The 12,415-nt window shown below is 41.0% G+C and overlaps 1 protein-coding gene across 1 annotated transcript in view; it reads left to right on the top strand.

Annotated features, from left to right (window-relative positions):
- Nucleotides 1-5,188: 5,188 nt before the first annotated feature.
- Nucleotides 5,189-12,415, top strand: part of DYNLRB2 (dynein light chain roadblock-type 2) — a 199,497-nt gene continuing 192,270 nt past the window's right edge. The window contains exon 1 of the mRNA XM_061475039.1: nt 5,189-5,192. Coding sequence (XP_061331023.1) covers nt 5,191-5,192 — 2 coding nt within the window. The 5' untranslated portion in view covers nt 5,189-5,190. The remainder of the gene's footprint in view (nt 5,193-12,415) is intronic.

Here is a 12,415-nt window from a genome sequence, read left to right as displayed (position 1 = left end):
TTAGCAGAACTAGGATTTCACCTTATGATTTCCTTCTGTATGAAAAAAAATCAAGCAGAGACGGAGCTCAACTTCTCACTGCCCAGACATCTGATAGCAATAATACTTTTTTACTCTGTCCAAAACTATATTTAAATTGCATTTCTGGCAGGTTTTGATATGTGTGATATAGATCTTCTGCTATCACATCAGATGTAGTTTCCTTCAGAACTGTTGAACCAGATGTAAAATGTAAGAGATGTAAGAAGTAAAATAAAAACCCTTCTCAGAGTAAAGTGTTTCTGGCATGTTGCTATTTTATATAGGGTTTTTAGATGTATATCTCCACTCCAGCCATTTAAGAAGGTACACAGTACCATAACTCTATTGGAGCTGATTAGTGCCAACTACTTGTGATCAGTAGGAATTTAAAAACCAAGGGCTGCCAAACACTAACAATTTATAAACTGTATGCCAGCAATGTGCTGCAACCGAATATTCTGTAGTGCACTTAATTTCAAAGTAGAGCCATATTTAGAACACTGGGGGTGAGGGGGAGAAGAAACCAATATATCACATCAGTATTTGATTTTCAACACTTAGAACTATACATGTTCTGTTTCTTACTGACGAAGAAAATTGGAGGCACAGAGTGAAAGGAGTTCTTGTGAGGTTGTCAAGCGTTTGCACGGACAACAGGTATAGTTGTAAAGTAATTCTCCCTTTTCAAGCATAAAATTGTCTCTTACAAATCTCAGTTGCAAATGTGTGTAGGTATAGATTTGAGTTACAAATGAAGTGTGGTGAACAAATACTCTGGCAGCAAAGGTGAGCCAAAGCACCGTGACACCGAGGAAGAAGCAGCTGCACTCACAGCACATTAGCATCCTGATTGTATCCCACTCCCCACAGACTGCTGAATGATCACTTGCATAACATTCAACACTACCTGAGGAGCAAAGGAATTTAACCAACTGACTGCTCTTAAGAAAGAAGGGTAATGATTCTCTTGTCACTATTTTTATCTCTTTGTGACCTCTTTTTAATTTAAAGAAATCAACTCTGATTTATTGTACTGGGAGGAGAATTAGTCCGAGTCTATTTCATCACAAGACCACAGGTCCTCCAAGAAGCAGGGCTTCCTGTCTCCCAGGGACTCAACTTTGTCCCTCCCTGGTGATTATGTGTCTATTAACGTCCCAAAGACATTCTGCTGCACAGCTCCTTCAGTTAGCTGCTACAGTTTGGACCACACTAAAAATGAATATAATTGTTTCCTATGACCAAACCAAGAGAAAAAGGAGAAGGGGGGAAGGGGAAGAGGAACTATAAAACCTGTTCACCCAATCATCAGGAATCAAAAAAGGCTTCTCAGGAAAAAAATCCAATGAGACAAATATTCTGCCTAATCCCAGGAGAAAGGAGATGTCTTCATTGTATGCAGCACCCTGACACTAGCTCAGAGATGCAGAGATGGACACTACTGACAAATGGGCACAAAGAATTGAGTCTGCTGTAAAGAAAAGGAGGCTCCTTCTATCATTCTTGTCTATGAAAGATACCCAAGGGACCTATCTTTTTTTTTTTTTTCAGTATGAACAAAAGACTTCCACAGTTTATCAAGCCAAAAAGCCTCACTGAATTGAACTGAGTTAGAAGTAGAGCTAAAAAAATTCACCCGTAATCCTTGTAGTTAGTCTCTATCTACACAGTGTTTTCTGTAAGTACCTAAATCCCCTTAAGTAAACACAACATAATGGAAACTCTATACTTTGCCAAGCTCTTGCACTGGTATGAGCAACTTTTAGGAGTTCAAGGAAGCAAAGATGCAAATCAGATCTTTGACAGCACAGTTCCCTGATGCAAGACATGGGGCACAGGAACCGAGCGAAGAGGCCCAGCATGACTGTAGAGCAAAGAATGTGATAATTCCTGTCCTTGCTGGCTTCTGGCAAGTGCTGCTTGGATACTTTAATATCACTGTAATTTTTAATTGTCCAAATTGATGACATCCCAGTTAATGGAGCTATAAAAATTTACACGAGCTGAGGCTCAAGGCTCAAAGGCATGCCTGTAGCATGGAGATGGGGATCTGGGCAAGGGGACTTAAAGCGGCCTCCATGCTTGATACAGGCAAACTTGAATTGGGACATTTTGATAAAACATAGAATCACAGAATCATAGAATACCAGGCTGGAAGGGATCTCAAGGATCATCTGGTCATCAACCTTTCCTGGCAAAAGCTCAGTTTAGACAACATGTCCCAGCACCCTAACCAGCTGAATCTTTAAAGCATTCAACACTGGGGAACCCACCACTTCCTCAAGGAGATTATTCTCACTGTGGGAAATTTTTCTCTTGTGTCCAAAATGTCTGAGGATGCCCAGGGAATGATTTTTATAGCACCAACAATCAGGAATCTTTCACACTGGCACTGGCAGGGCATCTTCAAAGCTTACCCACTGTATATTGCTCACAGCTAACATGGGAATCCCTGAAAACATGTTTGGAGCACCTTGCCCTAGTGCATCCAGCTGTGAGGCCAAGTGCTGAAAACAAAACAAGATCCATGATTATTCGTAACCAGGAGTATTGCACATTCTTCGGAAAGCACAGCTCATCCTTTGTACTCAGGAAGAGCTGTGATACACCCTGGTTTACCCAAAGGGCCTTAGCAGAAGCTGTGGAGTTAGAAACATACCTGTGATGACAAACGGAGTGATTTCTCAATAGGAATTTTAATTTGAGATCCTACACTGAATTACCACACCCCAGTCCTGCAAAGGCAATCTGAGCTATGGCAAATACTTGGAGATGTTCTCTCATAGAGTATTAGAAATGATCACTATAGGCTATGTCCAGTAGATGCCAGTTACAATCTTTCACATACAATTTTAGAGAAATGATGTAATTTAAAGGAAAATAAATAAATTGATTCTAATGGTAAGTGACATTTTAGTTCAGTCACAATTACAATCAACCAGACTCACTCTTTACATTAGTAGCAGGATATGATCCTGAAGTTCATACAGGGTTAAGTTCATCATCTTCAGAGATTTCTTAATGACCCTTGTTATCTAAACCCCTCTTCAGAATGGTGGCTGTGTATTATGTTTTCAGTGCACATCCTCAGACATATTAGGACACAAAGTGAACCTGACAGGGAGAAGAATATTTCCTTTCTCCTCAGAAATGCCCCAGGAGGGTTTTCTGCAGGTGACCTCCTCAGACCCTGGCTCTACATTAGAGTTATTGTCCTGAGAGAAGATTCAGTTAAAACACCCAATTCATTTCATATAGTGCTCTTGAGTTTATTCTTGGTGGCAGCTAACTTGTAAAATTTTATTATGGATTCTTCTTTGGTTTGCTTGATGGAAAACAATTATTCTATCATCAGGTCTAAATGCTAAACCTTGGCAGATCACACAATTTTCTTTCCGCTACTATTTTCAGATAAAATGTTAATTTCTGCTTAAAAAGAAGTTCAAAATATCCTTCCTAAGATGATATCAATATATTAATTTAGACTTCACACTTCTAAATGGTTGTGTTCAAATATGCCAGGTATCCTAATATTAGCTTTATGGCTTTTGAATATGTGTTCATGATGATGATGATGATAATAATAAAAGTAGTAATAATAATAATAGTAATAATGATAATAATGTAGCAGCAATAATGTTGGTGTCTTTCACCAGCAGAGCTCACTATCACAGACAATACACAAATTGGTAGGTGTTCATCTATGCCTTAAAAGTGCTTACACTATGCCCAAAGAGAAAGACCCAGTGAAAAAGAGTCCTATCCTAGTAAGTGAAGCTCAGGCACACAAAAACACACGACTGCACATGAACAGACGGAACAATGTCTGAACAAGTGGATGTGTCTCCACAGCCTTGGAGGGACACCAACTCACACCCCAGCAGCAGCAGTGGCCCTGTTTTAGCAGTTCTGCTTTCTGAACAAGCTGATGCAGCTGCACTGATTCCAGGTCTAGCCTATCTAGAAGTAACTCAGGTAGCTTTGCACTTAATTACAGAGGGTAGACGTACCCCATGTAACTCGGATAGTTTGAGAAGGGTTATGCTGCCATCTAGAACCAAGAGTAGTAAATCCTAGCTAAAAGTAGCTCTAAATCTGTTTAGGTGTGGGGATTCTTATAGAATAGTCAGAGAATCATGGAAAAGTTGGGGTTGGAAAGGACCTTAAGATCATCTAGTTCCAACCCCCCCTGCCATGGGCAGGGACATCTCACGCTAAACCATCTCACCCAAGGCTCTGTCCAACCTGGCCTTGAACACTGCCAGAGATGGAGCATTCACAACCTCCCTGGGCAACTCATTCCAGTGCCTCACCACCCTAACAGGAAATAATTTCTTCCTTAAATCCAATCTAAACTTCCCCTGTTTAAGTTTGAACCCATTACCCCTTGTCCTATCACTACAGTCCCTAATGAAGAGTCCCTCCCCAGCATCCCTATAGGCCCCTTTCAGATACTGGAAGGCTGCTATGAGGTCTCCACGCAGCCTTCTCTTCTCCAGGCTGAACAGACCCAACTTTCTCAGCCTGTCTTCATACAGGAGGTGCTCCAGTCCCCTGATCATCCTCGTGGCCTCCTCTGGACTTGTTCCAACAGTTCCATGTCCTTTTTATGTTGAGGACCCCAGAACTGCGCACAATGCTCCAGGTGAGGTCTCACAAGAGCAGAGTAGAGGGGCAGGATCACCTCCTTCGACCTGCTGGTCACGCTCCTTTTGATGCAGCCCAGGATACAGTTGCTTTCTGGGCTGTGAGCGCACACTGAAGCCGGCTCATGTTCATTTTCTCATCAACCAACACCTCCAAGTCCTTCTCCGCAGGGCTGCTCTGAATCTCTTCTCTGCCCAACCTGTAGCTGTGCCTGGGATTGCTCTGACCCAGGTGTAGGACCTTGCACTTATCATGGTTAAACTTCATGAGGTTGGCATCAGCCCACCTCACAAGCGTGTCAAGGTCCCTCTGGATGGCATTCCTTCCCTCCAGGGTATCAACCGAACCACACAGCTTGGTGTCATCGGCAAACTTGCTGAGGGCGCACTCAATCCCACTGTCCATGTCAGCGACAAAGATGTTGAACAAGACCGGTCCCAACACTGATCCCTGAGGGACACCACTCGTTACTGGTCTCCAGCTGGACATGGAGCCATTGACCACAACTCTTTGTGTGCGGCCATCCATCCAGTTCTTTATCCACCAAATTGTCAGTGGAATTTTCTCCAAATAGCCTTAGTATTTACTTGGGAAAAAATGTCAATGACAGCAGAGCTAGGCCCGTACAATTCATTTACATGGCTGTTTTGTGACGATTGCAGAACGTACCTGACCTCGAGATATACTGCTCTACAGGGACTTTGGCAGGGAGCTGTTCTTGCACTACAATAACATTTTCAGTGTTGTGGTGCCACACTGGTTTCATGACATTGCCTTTACACCTGCTCTGAGGCAAGAAGTTAAAGCCACCCTCTCTTCCCTGAATGCCGTGTGTTCTCTAAGATAAGTGGATAATGAATGTATCCAAAACCTTTGAAAACTTCACCAGGATTAATGAAAATAACCCAACCATCTACAAACTGCAGCAGATGCAGTCGCTTAGAACCAAAGGCATTTTCAGAAACAGACAAGTCTGCCTCGGATGAGCCCATTTTATGGAAAAAAACAGAGTATTATTACAGCTGCTATATGCCTTCTCTCTTTCATACAGACACATGCATTAGAAACCTGATATGCACTTACAGAGAGTGAAAAATTCCCACTGATTTCACAGGCTTCAGGTAAGGATGGTCTGTGCTTACAGGAGGTTGAGCCCAAAATATTTGTAACAAGCCTTTTCTTTTAAATCCCTGGGCAATGAGCATTTAAATCGAGGTTCACCTTTTAACCCACAAATTCGCTGTTTCCAAGTTGCTGTTTCTAGTAGAATTTTCTCTTGCAAAACAATTTGCTATCTACTAAAAAAAATCACAGATACTTATAGAGCTATTATTCATGTATTTGTTCTATATCAAGTGAAAAATCCAAGCCACTAGACATATTATGCAGTTTCTTCAGTGTGGTGTACAGTCAGATTGCTCTGATGAGATGGCAGATGCAACCTAGGAAATTAAAGTAAAGCTAGTGCTGAGGATTTGTATTTAGAATCTGGTTGAAAGCACAAGGAACGTTTGAAGCAGCTTTTGCAAAGCCCATTCACAGGGATGAATCTTGTTTTGTAGCAAATATCATGGTGGGGTTAAAGTCTGTTGAAAAAAAACAAGTCTCCTGGAAGAAAATGAATGCAACGTGATTTTATGTCAGGCCTAGTGAAGAGTCCTAAGAAATCATTAAGTGGGGTTTTTTTCATGCTTGCATATACATTTGAACATCAATTTGGAGGCATGCAGAATTATATGATCCCATGGCAATTAACATGGTGATGAATATTAACATGATAATTAATAAGACATTTAAATGTGTGTCATGCAGTTGAGCGAGCCAAGAATGAACCAAATGTATTGTACCAACTAACCCCCCACAGTTACAAGACAGAAATGAACAGCATTTTGTAATTATACACAGTGACATATTTTCTTATATCTACTGCCAAATAAAATATCACTTTTTGGAATTAAAAGAGAGAGCAGCAAATAGAAACAGCTATGTCATCAGTAATTGCAAACATGTTTTCAGCTCCAGCTTCTGATAACTATCCAAAGACATTCTTTTCATTGGTAAAATTGACAAATGTCCAAAAGGAAAAGAGTCTTTATGGGCCATGTTCACTCCCAGAAAGTCAGATAAAGAAATCGGAGTGCCAGAGGAGTACCTAGAAAGTTTTGCAAGAAGATGGGAATTAGCAAATAAGCAGCAGAGCTGAAAACTAAGTGGTGCTGCTTGTAAAGGGGCCTTTAGATAATACAAGATTCTATTAACTTTGCCCCATGGGGCCTGATGAAGCTGCCCATGAGAGATGGACAACAGATTGACTTACTGTATTTAAAATATAACCACATCTCACAGGAACACTAAGAGGATTGCTTAAGCTAAGTCTTCTTAACACAGGAGCTCTCTAACGTGATAAAACAAGCTGGTGAAATCCAAAACAGCTTTCCAGCTGATAGAGAGTCAGAGAACTTGGTTCCATAGCTTTGCAACTAAAAAATGATTTTGCAGGGCATTATTCTTGGATGCAGGTGAGATCCCAGTCCTGTTCCTCAGTGACACTGGGAGAAGCTAATAATCCCATACAGAAACCTCCACCCCACTCACAGGTAAAGTGGCTTATGTAAATGAGGTCTATAAAATGATCCAAAGGCAGGCAGAGGGAGACTGCCAGGTCTCCTCTGCAGCCAAAAAAGATACTTCACTAGCCTGCTCATGTTTGAACATTAATCCTTACTTAACTAGGATTAATGCTTGATAACATCAGAGGCAAGCAGGAAAGTAAGGTCCCTACTCTGAAGCTTCTTATCTAAAGAAATTCTGCCTTTCAAGTATCGTACTATACCCCTGTTAAAAAACGAAGCCAGAAGAAGCATGTAGATTCTGGTCCTTATGGACTGAACAGGAATTAGGACACTAGATGCTTCTGAGTCTAGGGAATCCAAAATCCAAAACTTATCTGCAGGTCATAGATGACATCAAGTAATGAAAAAAAAAAAAGCAACCTTCAGAGATAATAGCCTTAGTGCAAATTCCAGCTGGAACTGGCCTAGGAGAGTTAGAATCGTAGAATCTTAGAATAGTTAGGGCTGGAAAGGACCTTAAGATCATCAAATTCCAATCCCCCTGCCATGGGCAGGGACACCTCACACTAAACCATATCACAGAAGGCATCATCCAACCTGGTCTTGAACACTGCCAGAGATGGAGCATTCACAACCTCCCTGGACAACCCATTCCAGTGCCTCACCACCCTAACAGGAAACAATTTCCTCCTCATATCCAATCTAAACTTCCCCTGTTTAGGTTTTAACCCATTACACCTTGTCCTATCACTACAGTCCCTAATGAAGAGTCCCTCCCCAGCATCCCTATAGACCCCCCTTCAGATACTGGAATGAGCTGCTATGAATTCTCAGCAAGAGAAATATCTCTTTAGTCACCTGGCTGAATAACCAGTACTAAAAACCTGTATGTTCTACAAATTCCTGTCCACTCACCATACAGGGATATTTCATACATCCCATATCAATATTTTGCCATTTGCTACTGACGGTTGTGTGAGAAGTAAGTTCAAAGTGACTTTACACATCCTGACCTTTAAGTTCAAAGACATTGTTGTATTGTCGCTCCCTTGAAATCAGCATTTCTCCCTATGATTAGCTGCCTCCTGTCTACTCATACTGTTTAGGCTACTAAAAATACTGTACTCAAAGAATGATTAATAAAGCTTGTTGCGGGCCCAGGAATTGCCATGGGGATAGCTTTATGTACATCTTAAAGTATGTGTAAATATGCATTTGGACAGCTGTTAAAAACATGTATAATTTTTCTCAAACACCACAGCTCTTTCCAAATAGCATAGTTTGATGGCATAATGCACATTTAAAGATTTCTTAATAGTCTGCTTTATTTATAGTTACTTACTCAATAGAGTACATAAAGCCTTCAAAACCTTTGTGGGCTATGTGTTAACTAAGTAGGCATTTACCCATTTTTTTAATACGTGTCATTTGTGCAGTTGATCGATTCGTAGAAGACATTACACCCAGACAATGTGCTCAGAAAAAGTGAGACTTGAATATTAGCTGGGGAGAGTCACCATGATACTTCTACATTCACATGGGAAAATTCTGCTTTCAGGATGGCAATATAAATCCAAACACATACATTAAGGCAATGCTCTTATACTGTTTTTTTTCTTCTTGGTAAGTGGCAGAATAATTCAACTCTTTCTGAAACACATGGAAAGTTACAGAGAAGGCAGAGCTCACTGTTAGCAAGATTTCCAGTAATTCAGTTTAAAATACAATATGAGCAAACATTGAGTGAATGCTATCAGAAAATCCTGTTTCTGTCCATCTTACCTGGCCTCTTTCATGCAAAACTTGAACTGAAATCTCCTTTTTAAAGCTTTACAACAAGCTCAATTCAAACATGGTAATACATATTGATAAAGAAAAAATCCAATGAGTAGCACACCACAAGTTCACCAAGCAAAAATTATTTTGAGACATGCTTCTCATTAAATGTTTCAGTCACAAAAGTCTGGTCCTATTTCAGTGTTGTAACTACTCTGTTGGTAGTATCCTGGTCACCTCTTAACATAACACCTCAGTTTTCTCCCTCTCCACAGTCCTTTGCAATTTGCTTTGAGATATAATGATGCAGAGTTCTCTAATAACTAAAAGGTTATGACAAGTTTCGGTGTCTTTAATGTTGTTAAGCAAAGTTTCTTTAAATGCTTGAGATACTCTTCCGTCTAATGAAACCACTACAGTAGTATCCCAGATACTGTTGCATCACCAACAAAGCTGGAAAATATTCAGAACACTTGAGAGATTTGCAGAGACTCAGACCTAAGACGGTAAAGTGCATCAAACGACTTACCACAGGCTTATCTGTATATCACAGATATCAAATTCAACTTTGAATGCAAGAAGGGAAAAAAAATGAGATACACAAAATTCATATACTGTAATTAAATGGAAAACACATGCAAACTGTAGCAGAAAAATAACAGAAACATGAATCGTGTATATTGAATCTGTCTGCTATTATGGTAGGAGTGGCAATGGTTAGTAGAAATAGGCTTGCAAAATGATTTCTTATATAATATCACTTCCTGTGCCCACAGGGTAACTGTAAATAAGGACAACTCACCCTTAGGCAAGGGCAAAGGCAGAAAGCACAGTTCTTTCTGCTGGGAAAGAGAAGCACCCAGTAGCACAGAAGGCTTGCCAGCCAACAGAGGTGCTGGCTTCTCATCCTTTGAAGGTACCAGCAACCAGTCTTGGGGTTGGCATAGTTATTTGAGAGAAAGATACCACTGTCAGGGACCTACAGCCTAAACTATCCTAGTCAAAAAAGAAAAAAAATCTGCTTCAAAATCATCCTGCACAAGGGAGGAATGGTAAGAATGCTCTAAAAGCCTTAAAAAATGCTGACTTTCATGGGCAGTGCTATGCAGCTTCAATGGCGCATAAATGTGAGCTTTTGCATAGACAGACTGGGACCTTCCATTAAGCACACATATGAATGGCCCCACTGAGTGCAGAGAGACTATCCCCATACTCAGCATTATTCATGAGCATTGTGCTATGCCTTTCTATGTGTCAAATGTAAAAAACCTCAGCTAACGTACAGACATGGGTGTCTCTCAGGGTCCTAGCACATGTATGACTTCAATGGGTAGCAGTCAGACATGAATATATAGTGGTGATGGGCAATGCAATTTTGATTTAAGAGTTTAACCCTGAGGTCTTCCAGAAGCAGAACTTAACACATTGCCTAAGACCACAAGATAAACCAGTGGCAAGCTTGAGCTGGCAATCTGGGTGGAGGATCTTCCCTCTCCACCCAAGGATGACTCATTGCAGCTCCCTGCAGTCTAAATATGAAGGGACAAGATCTTTGTTGGTGGTTGTTGCAAGCAATCAGTTTGGCTGCCTTTCAGGAGTGCTGAAATAGGGGACCTTAGCGGGGACATCTGAAGCTTGAAGCACTCAAGTTCCACATTAGGTTTCCTGATCACCAGAAAATAGGGTGGTCTCTAGGAGATTTAACTGACACTCTTTTTGCAGCTGCACTGACTCCCAAAGGAATCAAGTGAAGGGAAGCCAAACTGGCTTAAAACATCTCTGCTTTCTCCTGATTCCAAGTTCTGCATCACTCAGGCACGTCACTCCAGTGGCCAGCTATTGCACACGAGACCAGTCCTTACACACATGCTGCTATGAGCCCTGCTGCATTAACTGAGCAAACAGAAACCCTCCCGGATTCTTTATGCACTGTGCTGGTTTTGGGAAAGGTGCAGGGAAGAGGCTATTTTTCTGCAAACAGAATTTTTCATAAAAGGCATAGTCACCTTTTGCTATTACAAATACAAGAGCAATAACAATATATACAGGCCTGAGCAATAATGGAGATTCTGGCAGGTATTTTTTTCCCTGTCATAAGCACACTGGGCCTAAGGCAAGGTTTTCCTCTATTTAATAAAGAAAATGGAAAGGTAGGGGGAAAAATAAAATTAAAAAAACCCCCTGCACTGCCTCTCAAATTACACAACCTGCTAAATATTTAGGGCATTCTTTCCCACAAACATTTCAAATGGATGAGAACAAGGTTTGTCTTCTTGACAGTTCACATCGTCTTGTGGGCCAGACTCATTCCTCTGGAAGCTCACTGAAGTCAGGGATACAGTGGCAGGGATGACAGATGAAGCTCACAGTCCACATTTTCGTAGTACCTATCTACCATTCATACAAATCAGCTCAACATTAAGATGCAAGTGAAGCTGCTAAAGGCTCAGGTTGAGGAGACAACTAAGCAGAAACAGTCTAAAATCTGTGGCAAACGTGTGTTTAATTTCACTCTAAGTCTCTTACATAGAACAGAAGGGCTTGAATGATTTAACAGCAACTAACACTGTTCCAGTATTTGCTTAGAGTGACAAGTATTCTTGCTGTTTGGGTTTTTCTTTTCCCCCCAGTTGCAGTGAATTGCCACCACAAACTCTCATGGCATGGCTGGTTATCTTCATTGTAAAGAACAAAGTGACAAGTGCTTACAGTTGACCAGCAGTGGGTTTTTCTTTTCCCCCCAGTTGCAGTGAATTGCCACCACAAACTCTCATGGCATGGCTGGTTATCTTCATTGTAAAGAACAAAGTGACAAGTGCTTACAGTTGACCAGCAGTGGGTCACCCTGCAGCTTGCAAATCGTCCAAAACACACTTAACTTCCTTCAAAACACCAGAAACTTCTCTGCCCTTTAAACTGGAAATAGCAAGTCTGATTTCAATAACAGGCCTCTCAGTTTATAAGCAACTGAATTAGAAGTTCACCTCAAGTCTGAATGGCAAATCAGTGAACAGTCATTAGGTAAGTAAAAATGAAAGCAAAGAAGACAAGAAGCCACAGCTGTAATCGTCCATCTAAAATTACCTTACCAGCTATCAAATAACTGCTAAGTTAAAAGCTTTGTCATGTTAGGCCACTTGTTCTTCACAGTAATTAAAATACAATACAATGAGGGTTTCATTTATATTCTGATAGTCAAGCTGGCACGTAACTTGACTTAGGGCTGCTCTCAATTAAAATCTGTTTATGGTCTCCAAAATCCCTTCTTGGATGCTTCTCAAGTTCTGCACCAGAAAGAGGAGGGGGAAACTGGCAAATAATAATAGAGATGTGAGAACTGAGCTGGGGGGGGAAGCAAAAACCTCCTAGAATCTGGATTCTGAACTCAACCAACACCA

The sequence above is a fragment of the Pezoporus flaviventris genome, unplaced genomic scaffold, assembly GCF_033815535.1.
Source record: "Pezoporus flaviventris isolate CSIRO_AGI_PZ_B2104156 unplaced genomic scaffold, CSIRO_AGI_Pfla_v1 ptg000082l, whole genome shotgun sequence".
Taxonomy (NCBI): Eukaryota; Metazoa; Chordata; class Aves; order Psittaciformes; family Psittacidae; genus Pezoporus; species Pezoporus flaviventris.
Note: the sequence above shows the minus strand (reverse complement) of the source record. Positions and strands in the feature narration are given on the sequence as shown.